General features: G+C 35.0%; 1 protein-coding gene across 1 annotated transcript in view; it reads right to left on the bottom strand.

Annotated features, from left to right (window-relative positions):
* The window catches only part of LOC139142971 (protein mono-ADP-ribosyltransferase PARP4-like), a 39,712-nt gene that overhangs the window by 7,706 nt on the left and 19,809 nt on the right, over positions 1-12,197 (bottom strand). Inside the window, exons 16-26 of the mRNA XM_070713165.1 lie at positions 11,764-11,982; positions 10,747-10,952; positions 9,075-9,156; positions 8,153-8,290; positions 7,104-7,290; positions 3,792-4,059; positions 2,870-2,969; positions 2,081-2,251; positions 1,281-1,361; positions 815-997; positions 221-337 (exon numbers count right to left, since the gene is read on the bottom strand). Coding sequence (XP_070569266.1) covers positions 221-337; positions 815-997; positions 1,281-1,361; positions 2,081-2,251; positions 2,870-2,969; positions 3,792-4,059; positions 7,104-7,290; positions 8,153-8,290; positions 9,075-9,156; positions 10,747-10,952; positions 11,764-11,982 — 1,752 coding nt within the window. The remainder of the gene's footprint in view (positions 1-220; positions 338-814; positions 998-1,280; positions 1,362-2,080; positions 2,252-2,869; positions 2,970-3,791; positions 4,060-7,103; positions 7,291-8,152; positions 8,291-9,074; positions 9,157-10,746; positions 10,953-11,763; positions 11,983-12,197) is intronic.

Below are 12,197 nucleotides of genomic sequence, written 5' to 3'. Positions count from 1 at the left end.
TAAGCTTACTACCAGTACATACATCCACTATGTGCAGAAAACATTCTTTACACATTTGCGCGCAGCTAATGGGAGCTAAAATATTGTAAAAACAGGTGGTTTTCTATCTGCCCAAGAATAAGCGACCTTTGAGCTAGCATGGCTAATTCACAGAAAGAGATCATATTTCAGAGTGTACAATGAGCATAAATACAAACAAAAGAACAAACAGAGATCTTACCTCCACTTTTTCTTTTCTGACTTTCTCTTCAAATCCCATATATGGCAGACTGTCTACATTCTCCTTTGAAACCAGTTCTTCTATGCTGGGACCCCATGGCCCCAGTAACTTTTCAGCCTGAGAAATTTAACATAATTTTTCAGAATTATCATTTAACTTGTCAAACTGCAGCAAGCACCGACTGTACCAAATACAATGTACTGTGTTTCACAGACTGAAGATTTCTTGAATGATTCATAAACTTGAAATAATAATAAACACCTACAGTACTTGAATACCACTAGAAAGTATAGGATACTCATCCATATAAGCTCGTAGTGTGCATAATTCACAATTTAGAGAAATTACTGCATACAGTTATTGGTTTCTATTACTTAAAACACGACATAATGTTTAAAAAGTTTTTCATTAAAAGGGAGATGCTTGTGAAATTATGTTCTCTGCAAAATTTACAATTTTATGTCCTTGAGAGTTGTACAAGCTATTAAAAGGTGGCATTTTTATTTCCTTTTCTTACACAAATTTCTCTTTTTGAAAAGTAACTTATCATGGCTGATAAAAAGAAAAGGGGAGAGAGACTTCTAGCATACTCACCGGCTCTCTAGTTTCTATGGCAACAAAGCTTGTAAACTGTGTCACAATGGAATATTCTTTGCTGATATTGATGATGTATGCCTTCTGCTCACTTTTCATCACCTCATGCTCAGTTCTGTTCACATTTAATGTCCCATCTTCCCAGTCTCTGATAATGGCGCGTGCTGTCAGTTGGTGAAGGATCTTGGGTAAAGACCAAGTTACAAGAACATGGTAAACTAATGGTACAGAGAAACATTCATGTACAGCATGAAGTTGTTTTTAAAAACTTTTAGGGTCAGCTAAGACAATGACAAACTGGAAAATAATTCAAAAATAGTAACAACTTTGCTTTTTAATTACTCTCCCAATTTTGGTTGACATGTACACTATCAAAATAGAACACCTTTTCTTATCAATCAGCAATAAAACACATTTATTACTTTTGAATGAAACAGTCAATAAACATTTTTCATTTCATCATTACCTTTCCTTGGGTGATGTTAAGATCAGCTGTAGACACCATTGTAGAAACGTCTTTATGGTCAATCTCTGCTTTCAGTGTGGCCTGAAATATCAGAAAGTTTACACATCAGAGAAACCACATGACCAACCCATGAGCTGAGGTATATAATGAGAAATTACAGTAATTTAGCAACAGACAAATCATGTTGATGATATATTTCAATAAGTGATCGTCTGACCCCAGTTGTTATTAAAGAATTTTAATGAATAGTTATGGCTCACAAAATATTCCTGTAAATGAAGAAAGCAAACAGATTTTCACAATTCAACAACCACCAGTGAATGGGTACACGTACATCAAATATTAGATACAATCAAAATCAAAAGGTTGTAAAAGAAAAACTTACAGATTTATTTGCGTGAATTTGTAAAGAATTTTATCTTACAGTCTAGCATGTTCACTCTACTTTTAAATAGATTTCCAAGAATAGCTCTTTGTATCAAGTCTGTGAAAATTTCAAGAAAACAATATGACAATGACATGTTTGTTCATTTCTACATGCAATTCAAATGGCTGGCACTGTAAAACCTGGGGGTAGTCACCAACATTGATATCTACAAGAACACTGTAGGCATTAAAAAATATTGCCCTGAAGTCTGTTGATATGGTGGTGGAAAATTACAAATCTGATTTCTGGTAAGATATAATATTGACAGTATTCCAAGCCCAATGAATGCTTCACTGTTGAATTAAGCAGAATAAACTTATCTTTTTAAATTAGCAGATAAAAATTAAACATGATTTGCATAAAGATGTTTTACCTGTGTACAGAATGGTACAAAACCATAGACCACCTGCCTTGACCCACTGAACAATGAGACAATTTGATTGGGTGCCTGAATTGGCTTGGGGGCATCATTATCAAACTGTTGCCAGGCAACACTGACAGATGTCAAAGCAGGTTGCGCTGCTTTCTGGAGTTGGGATTTCACCTGAAGTAAAACATCACAGATAGAAATGTTTAACATTACTGGAATTACTGTATTATCTCATGTTTTTCTCTGACAGAGGTAGGCCTTTATAATCAAGTCTCAATTATGAAAACATTTCAGGTTTGATTGGAATTTTGATCGGAAAATTTAAATTCACCATAATTTCTCCAGGTACATAAAATAACCAGGTACTGTGCCATTAATAAATCATAGCTTATGATTCAAAAATTGTTTTCTTCCTATATTTAGGAATGACAAAGCTCAAGTGATACATTTATGTCCGATCATGGAATCAACAACCTTCTATTTGTATACTTCTCAAGGACAATGTGTTTGAGAGTTCTGAAAAGATAAGTCTCTCAAAATATGACAAGATACCCTGACGAACATAGAATAGGGGTGTCTTCAAATTTTTAGGAAAGACAAAGATATCTATAAGTTCAAAGACAGACTGATGCTTAAGAGTTTGTGAAGATACTTGGGCATCTGAAGTTCATTGACAGTAAATAAAGTGTTGGAAGGTTTGACAAGGGACTGTGAAGTCTAGATTGTCTACAAGAGACTAGGTGTGTGAAGTTTCAGGGTCACTAAATGTTCCAGAGGAGAACAGTGTCTTACTTTTCTCTCCCACTTTGATTTTGTCTGATTATCAAAGTATTCATAGGCACCAGCTCCAACCCTGGCCATGGACTGCAGCAGATGACGGTTTGCAGTTGAGCTGTGAAAAATTAAAAGAGAAGATATTGTTTGTCAATTGTTTACAATCTGAAAGCCCTATACACTGCTTACATTTAATTTAATAAAATGTTGGCTTTGTAATGATCAGTCTTTCAACGAGCCTTGGGGACAGATATCAGACTCAAATTTTTACAATTTTGTGATCTACCTCTTGTGGGTGTTTCTTTTAAAGCTCTTACAGTAAGAAAAATTTCGCTATTGCAGTTTTTTTTTAAATCAAAGATTTTATTTTTCCTCATAAGGTTAACACAGCTAGGAATGGCAGCCATTTTGAATTTCAAATATTGGTAAATGTCAGGTTGTTGGTTCACCCTCTACTACCAAACTTTACATAGTGACTCCTGATTTTATTCTTGATTGGTAAGAATATGGTTGAAAGTTTCATTTAGGGAAATTAGAGCAAATTTTTACATTTTACCTTAATGAGGAACTTCAAACAATATATCACAAATCATCACATGAATGAATTCTTTGGAAATTGATGTCAATACCAAGTCTCAGGGTCAGGGGATGGTCATCAATTTGAATGAATTCACTTTTGCTTGTAGAATTCTGCAGTACATGAGATATTGAGATGTACCTCAAAAGGCAATGTTAGGGTAGACTACAGGCAGTGTGGGGTAGAATTAAAAGCATATAGTATAGTCTAAATGCAACGTGAGGGCAAGCTAGTCTACAGCAGTATCAGTACAGTACTCTCGCAATACATGAGTCACAAGTGGACAAATGGCACGGGATATTCCAAAACGACAGAATCAAATAAACAAGATAAAAAATAAATTGATGGGAGCAAGTGTTTTACCTGACACCAAGGGTAAAGACTCTGGTATGTTGATTGTTCTGATGAATTTTATCCAGTGTCATTTTCTCATTGTTGATATGCCCATCAGAAATCAGGAACACATTGCGTTGGCCGGTAGAAGGGCTGAACTGAAGAAATAACAGAAGGGGTCGCCAAACGTCTGTGTTGCCCATGTTGGCTCGGATGCGAGCCGACCGGACAAACTGCTGGGCTTTCCTAGCGTTCTCCTTGGTTTTTGGAACGCTGTCTGGGAACAGTTCATCAAATGCTGTAGAAAGGCAATTTGCAAGGAATGAGATAATGAATTTAAAAGTACCATTACTACAGGGGGAAAAGTAAACTTTCTCCACCTTGAGCTTACGTCTACTATGTCTAATGTTCATCTACATACAATTTGAGTAAATGAGTGCTGATAGAGACATACTTGACTTTCCTGGCAAATTTTAGAACAACTCAATTGTCGATCTGCGGTGGCAAGGGACTATCTCTGCATGAGGAAATTTGGACAAATGACTTGAAAGCAGTAAATTTTTAGCTCACAGATTTTTCATCATTTCGGTAGTCAAATACACCAGACAAATTACTTCTGCTGTGTAGGTATCAGTACCCTAATAACTGTAACATTGTACAGTAAAAAACATGCTTCCTGAAGATATTCATCACGCTCTAGCCAACATATGAAAAATGTTTGAGACTTCACATTATACTCATTACTGGTTATATTTCATTTGCCGAAAGAATATCAACAAAATGTTTAATAATTACTCTATTAGTAGTTCTATCTACATTCATGACTTTTTTGAGAATGAAAAGTTGGTTCTTGTTGGTTTTCTGTTTAAAGTATAGGAAATGCATGTTCATAATATCATTTCTGGGTGGAATGTTTAAGATTTTGTTGGTTGGTGAAAATATGTGTATTACCACAGTTTACTTGCATTGGAGTGCATGTACAATTGGTATTTGCACTGCAGTGTAATACAGAAAACATTATACAATAATCTTATGTTAATGAGCTCTTGTGACCCAGACTACATTTCATTGTAAACAAAAAGTATCTTACAAGAAAAACGAATAGGGCCAAAGTCCCTGAAGCTACTATAGACATGGATACAAAATTAAGTATTTCCTTACTGTATGAAATTATCTCACTAAGGTCATCCTACGGACAAGTAAATAAATATTAAAGCTGTCTGACCAGCGGTTTTGAAAGAACAAGCAACTCAACAGTTGACAGAGCTCTGTTGAGTTATGTAGAGAATAACCTTTTGTGACACATGTATTGATGAAGAAGGTGGATATCTTTGATTAACATTGTAAGTTCTGTTTAATAAGTTGAGACTGTACATACTCAGAGAAAGCACACTGAAGAGACAAAGGTTTGAAACTTAAGAAGTTCAAGGTCATCAAAAGCATTATAAGGAATCATGTTACACTTTCATTGCACTGTTTACACAGATTGCATAATTGCTATAAATAGCACATGAGGAATCTTTGTACAGCCCAGCTTTACCATAAAAACCCTATCACTTTGACCACTCTTTTAATTGACCACTCTATTTTTTTCCTCAAAAAGTAATTTTATTTTATCCTTACCAAGTCAACCATAAATGGAAATTAGAACTTTCTCTATCTCTATCTCTATTGACTATTTTGAGCAATTTCTTTGAGATAACATACAGGGCACAATAAATGACGGTTCAGAATATGTCAAAGTTGGGATTCAGGAAAGTTGCCTTTACATGTTTTAATCCTCTAAGATGGTAAGCATTTCACTATGAACTGTCAAACGTCAAAAAGTTGAACTTTCTGATAATTCTACACTAAAATTATTTTGCCTTTGATGATTTCCTAATTAATTCAATTATTTAAAATCATATTAATTATTTTTTTCTGGGTGAATTGATAGGGTTTATACAGTACAAGAATTACATACAATGTAAGTCAAATTTTGACCAAAAATGACAAAAAATTCCTTAAAAATACAGATTTGCATATTTCATCACAATTTGAACAAGTCTAAGTTGGGTTACCCCTAGGGACCTGTATACCAATAACAAAGCTGTCTGACCAGCGGTTATGAAGAAGAAGATTTTTTACCAAAAACACCTTTTTTGGCATTAATTTGCCTATTTTCAACAATATCAAAAAGTTAAAAAAAATAGTTTCAAAATCGTATTTTTCATCTACACAACAAATATCAAATCAGTAAGTACTGCGGTTCTCAAGATATTTGAGTGGACGGACGCCTCACAAACGGACATACATACATACATACATACATACATACATACATACAGACTGACGACGGACGCCGGACGGTACCCATCCCATAGCTTCTATAGACTATAGTCTATAGTAGCTAACAAAAATGACGGTATGCAAGCTATTATTATACTACTTAAAGAAAGAGACATCTTTCGGTCTGCAAGATTTCAACGCTCACTGTACTTTTTAATAGTGCACGTACAATTGGTATTTGCACTGCAGTGCAATACAGAAAACATTATACAATAATCTTATGTTAATGAGCTCTTGTGCCCCAAACTACTTTTGTTTGTAAACAACAAGTATCTTATAAGCAAAACGAAAATGACGGTATGCAAGCTATTATTATTATACTTAAGGTAGAACGCACCTCGGGGACAGACGTTCGGACTCTCAAACTTTTACAATGCTCTTCTGATATACCACATATGGGGTTCATTTTAAAGCTCTTGGTGAAAGAAAACTTTTCACCGGCTTACTTTTTCGAAATTCGAAAATTTTATTTTTCTCCATAGAGTTAACACAGGGATGGTGGCCATTTTGAATTTCTAATATCGGTAAATCTTGGGTTATTTGTTTCTCTAGTACCAAAATTTGCACGGTGACCCCCTATTTTTATTCTTGATTTTGAAAGAGAATGATTAAAAGATTCCTTGAGGAAAGTTAGAGCAAAAGTTTAAGTCTTTCACTTTCGAGGTGCATACACCTTAAAAAAAGAAACATCTTTCGGCCGGGAAGATTTCAACGCTTAATGTACTTTTTAATAATACAAAATATCACATTTCTGAAAGCTTTACTCCTGTATTTCGTTTCTTCGTGATCACTCCAGGTGCCAACACACCACAGAATACACAGCATGCCTTCATGCAAATATCCTCAGTAAGGCAAGCTTGTACTGTCTCACCACTGGCATCTCATATTATGAAATGTATTGTGGAGAGAAATTTAAAGACTAAAGACCGTAACAGCAGCAGAGAGTAACTTTTTTTGATAAAACCTGCTTTGTTGAGAGCAGAAAAGTTTATAAGCCAAGCTGCAACAACTTACTTGAGCCAAAGATTACAATATTAAAGGTACAGCATTCCGGTAGGTGATGCAACGACAACATAAGTATCTTCTTTGCCATTGTGAGTGAATTTCCTTGCATTGAATTTGACAAATCCAAGAAAAAGACCACCTCATAACCATTTATGCTGTCTGCTTCAAACTCAGCGTAGAATGTCAACATACACGCCTGTGTTGGAAAATAATACAACCAATGGTACAATGTTAGTGTTATTTATGACATATCTTGACAAGTAAAATGTAAGCTCCGCCTTTAAGTGGTAATGAGTGAATATACCATGGGAAGACACTGAGATACAAAATACTGTAAGTGGGTGATTATTCAGCAAAGTGACACATACCCACTACAATCACTGAATACTAACTCAGCACGAAATGGACAAACACACACAGATAACGGTACAAATACATGTACATAATTATCTAAACATAAATATGGACTCTCTGCTATCCTATGTCCCCATTGCTGCATGTATACATGTACTAGATATGGCATGTAAAAAGACGGCCTAACTACCTGTGCACGATTTGAACATGATCACAGGGATACAGCAAATGCTTATAATTTGTTGTCTCCCCAAGACAAGCATCAAAGTCAGTCCAATGTGACTACCACTTGTTTGGTTGATGTTCAACCAATTCTTTATCATACTCTCACTACTGTGCAATACATAACTAGTACATATTTGCCAATCAACTGGTCAAGCTAAGAAAACTGATAACCCTTCATAGATAGGTTAATATACAGTATGTATCCCTCTCCTACTCAAAGGACTTTTGCAAAAAAAATTGTAATTTTACCAAAATTTGACAGTATGAAAACTACTTTCAGTGTGACGAAAGTAAGATTGCTTTCATCCCCCCCCCCCCCATTGCATTTCAAGTGGTCCAGCTTTGCCATAGAAGACAATAAAGCTGTATCTTCATTTGATAGCAATGGCTCATTCTGCTGATATCTATACAATGCAAGTACATGATCCAGCCATTTCATCCAATTCTAAATTGATTTCCTCTTCAATACAACATTTTACCTGACTATCAGTCTTATCTGGATGTTTTTCAACCCACATCCTGGGGACATGGATCTCAGCAAGTCCAATCAACAGCTGGAAACCATCGCCCATGGTCGAGTTCTTCTCAAGTTCAATGACAGCTTTGCTGGCAGTGCGCTGTGAGACATAGTCAGGTCAAAGGTCAGATGACACTCGGAATCCGCATTAAAATAATGTGTCATTAAAATATTCAAATTACGTACTGGAAGATGTCTATTTCTAAGTGCAAAAACATTTTTGTTGGATTCATTATTAAAGTCATTTTGTATGAATCTGGAAAAATGAATTAAAGTTGTGATTACAATTCACAATGATAACAATACCAGTGACATCGCATATTACTCATATCCAGGCTGAGTTGTATTGTTGAACACAAAGCACTTACACATGACTTTTGGAGTAGAAATGAGAAACTGTACTCTACGTGCAGGACAAATAAAGGATTAAAAATACATCAAGAGTTACTCTAGTGGAGCTTTAAGGTAGAATGTGCCTCTGGGAAAGATATTCAGACTCTAAAAATTTCAAAATAATTCTTTTGGCCTGCCACTCGAGGAGGCTCATGTGGAAACTTATGGATTAAATAAAGTTTTCACCAGCTTAGTTTTGTGAAAATCAGAAATTTTGTTTTCCCCATAGAGTAAATACGGGGATGGCAGCCAATTTGATGGAAGATAACTTGTTTCTCTAATACCAAACTTTGCATGGTGACACCCAATTTCTATTCTTGATTTTGAAAGAGAATGGTTGACAGTTTGCTTGAGGAGAGCCTGACAAAAGCTTAAGTCTTCATTTTGAGGCACAAACTACCGTAACTTTGTAGAAAACTTTCTCATGTAGCTATTAAATTTGCTTCAAAATCTATTGAAAAACACAAGAAAATGGCATATAAATCAAATACCTTGATGTTGATTTCATGAGTGGGTGATTCTATTGTTCTGATGTCAAATGGCATCTCAACAGAAGCTTGGATGCTCAGATCCCTGTTGAGAAATATCAATGCAAAATTGAAGTTTCCACACCTGTGTATGTTTTGGAACAGTTTCTGTGTTTTGTGGAGATTCAATTTAATGTTCAGTATACCACAGATTACAACATTCTGGGATCTAGCATTGATATTTTGTGTCTATCAACCCATTACCACATGCTTGCATTGAGTTCTTGATTTTAAAGTGTGAGCAGATAATTGGTAACCTTTCCACCCCATTTTCAAGTTAAAGGTCAACAATCATCTTTGGTAACAATGGGTTTCACCGGGCTAAACCATAGTCGGGTGGTGAAATTGTTAAGATGATCAAGAAAGGGAACTGAAACTACCCTGTGATGCCACAGTGATATGTAATAAAAGGTACTGGTTCCACTAGAAATCCATCATTGTAAGCTTGTTTGTGATTGGTCAGAAATTCTCATCACTACCATATTCACACTCATTGTTACGGCAAAACTCACTCCCAACCAATCACCATATGGTGACAACTACACATGTCATCATACTATTATGGTTGGAACTTGTGCCTGAATTTCAAAATGCGATTTACAATTCTGCCTGGGTGGATTATTCCATGTAACGGATTATTCCATGTAATAAATTTCTCTACTTTTGGAACAAGAGAACGTCAATGGATTGTAAAGTGTGTAAGCAGGTAGATACCCTCGAACACAAATTTTTATGATGTCAAATTGCTAAAGTTGTTTGGAATAATATAGAATGTATTCTTAGTAAACTTTTGAAAACGCCAATGTACATAAAAGAAAAACACATTGTACTTTATTGTTGTATGAATAATTTTTCTCAAGATGATGAAAACTTTGTTAATTTTCTTATACTGATCGGAAAATGGACTATTCACAAGTATTGGCAAATGGAGAAAAATATTGCAATTGGTGGTCTACTAAAATATGAGCTCACTTGTAGAACTAAATACAGTCTTTACTCTGAAATGTACAAATATCCAATGAAATTCATACAGTCCTATTATAAATGTAATTAACTTGCTATTTGAATACGAACTTGATGTTAATGCAAACGTTTTGTTTTTTGAAGCATATATTTTAATAAAAGATAAAAAAAAATTCTGCCTAAGTGGATGGTTTTTGGACTTCACAGCGCATGAAACCCACAACTACATTCTGAATTAAGAAGTTCTGCTAACTATTCATGAAAAAATTCACACCGATTATTTGGAAAACATTGTGATTAACCTACACTAAACAAAAGTTTACTTTGTCTTGAAGGAGTAAAATACTTTATTGTGACGATTTTTAATTTAGTCCTTTCATCATGGATATAAATAATGACACACAAACGTGTTCTTTGCTCAAAATATGGTCATACAATTTTTTTTTTACAACTGACAGTTACAAAGACAATTTTACAAAGACAATAACTTTTGAACTAGTCAAACAGAGTCAGTACTGATATCAATTGTCTACCATCAATTTTTTTGGGACAAAAAGTGTATAATGGGGAGGAATATAAAATAAAATTAAACAATACCCTAAGGACTGTAAAAGTGAGTATATGTGCATTTTGATATGGAACATAATGCTAAATAAATTTATTGAATTCTTACCCTTGTCCTTCCTTCTCTACCTTCACAGTTTTCACATCTGTCTGAGTTTCTTGAGAAAGTGCTGAGTCTTTTTTCCAGGGAGCAACACTTCCTGGCAGCTGAAACAAGATGTTATCTCCATCCACACTGAGTTCTGTAACATATGTAATCTTGATCAGGACCGTTGCCATTGGTGGTAGGTTTCCAACACTCACTGTGAAAACATCCTAGTTGCAGAGGATGAAAATGAACAAAATTGTAGTCAGCCGAATAATTAAGGTTGAATGCATGCGTCTGGGACAGATTGAGAGTCTGAAGGTTTTTCAATCCTATTCTAATCTATCACTTGTGGTGGTTCACTTTAAAGCTGTAAGAAAATTTTCACTGTCATAATTTTCTTGAAATCAAAAATGTTCATGCCCCATAGAGTTTATGCAGGGATGGCAGCCATTTTGAGTTGCAGATACCGGTATTACTAATTGTTGGATAATTTGTTTCCTAGTTCCAAACTTTGCAGAGGGACTCGTTATTTTTGTTCTTGATTGCTTAAGAGAATGGTTGAAAGTTTCTTGAGTAAAGTTTGGGCAAAAGTTTAAGTCTTTCACTTTTGAGGTAATACTACCTTAATGATACATATAATATTACATTACATACTCTGATAGGTCATATTATGTAATTTCTTAAATGTCTATCCATTGGACATCAACTCAATCATGTAATAATATTTTTCTTGTGGTTCTGCCCACTTGGTAAAGGAAGAAAGACTTACAATGGATGACTTTTCACAAAGAGAAAAGCACAGAGACAGAGAGACTGAAGAGGAAAGAGAGAGCGAATGAAAGATATACAGATTTTGTACAAAGCGCTAGAAAGTGTTAATGCTGACAGACAGGCACACTGACACATAAACTATGAGACACACAGCTACATTTTAACGTAGCATAAATGAAGATACAAGCTATCTGTCAAGAGTAAAGGCAAGCAGAGTTTCAGACACCCTATTAAAGACAAGCAGAGTATTCAGACGCCCTAACTTACTGGAGTTTCTTCATCCATGAGGTATGCTCCATGCCCTTTACTTATGGCTTCCTTGTATTCTTTGTGTGCTGTTTCCTTTTCTTTGACTTGACCAATGATATGTTTGCCGTTTATGAATGCTTCAAAGCCGCACACTGCTGCCATAGTATCCAACGGAAAGACATATTTTGCCTCTATTGGGTCCTTACTTTCATTGAAGTATGCTTGCATAACGATGACCTGCGAAGGAAGGGGACGAAAATTTTTAATGTTGATATGTAAGAAGAAAAGTTATTTATTAAATCATCATGTAGAGATATATTATATTTTTTTCTATAACCTCGTTGTTAAATTCTTTGGTCTTTTTTCAATAAAAAATTATTGCAAAAACAAAAATCATGTAAACAACAGAGACATTTTTCTGTCTTGCACCTGTCTTTATTGGTGCAACTCAG

This window comes from Ptychodera flava, chromosome 10, assembly GCF_041260155.1.
Source record: "Ptychodera flava strain L36383 chromosome 10, AS_Pfla_20210202, whole genome shotgun sequence".
Classification (NCBI taxonomy): domain Eukaryota; kingdom Metazoa; phylum Hemichordata; class Enteropneusta; family Ptychoderidae; genus Ptychodera; species Ptychodera flava.
The sequence above is the reverse complement of the archived record's forward strand: the minus strand, read 5'-3'. Positions and strand labels throughout refer to the sequence as shown.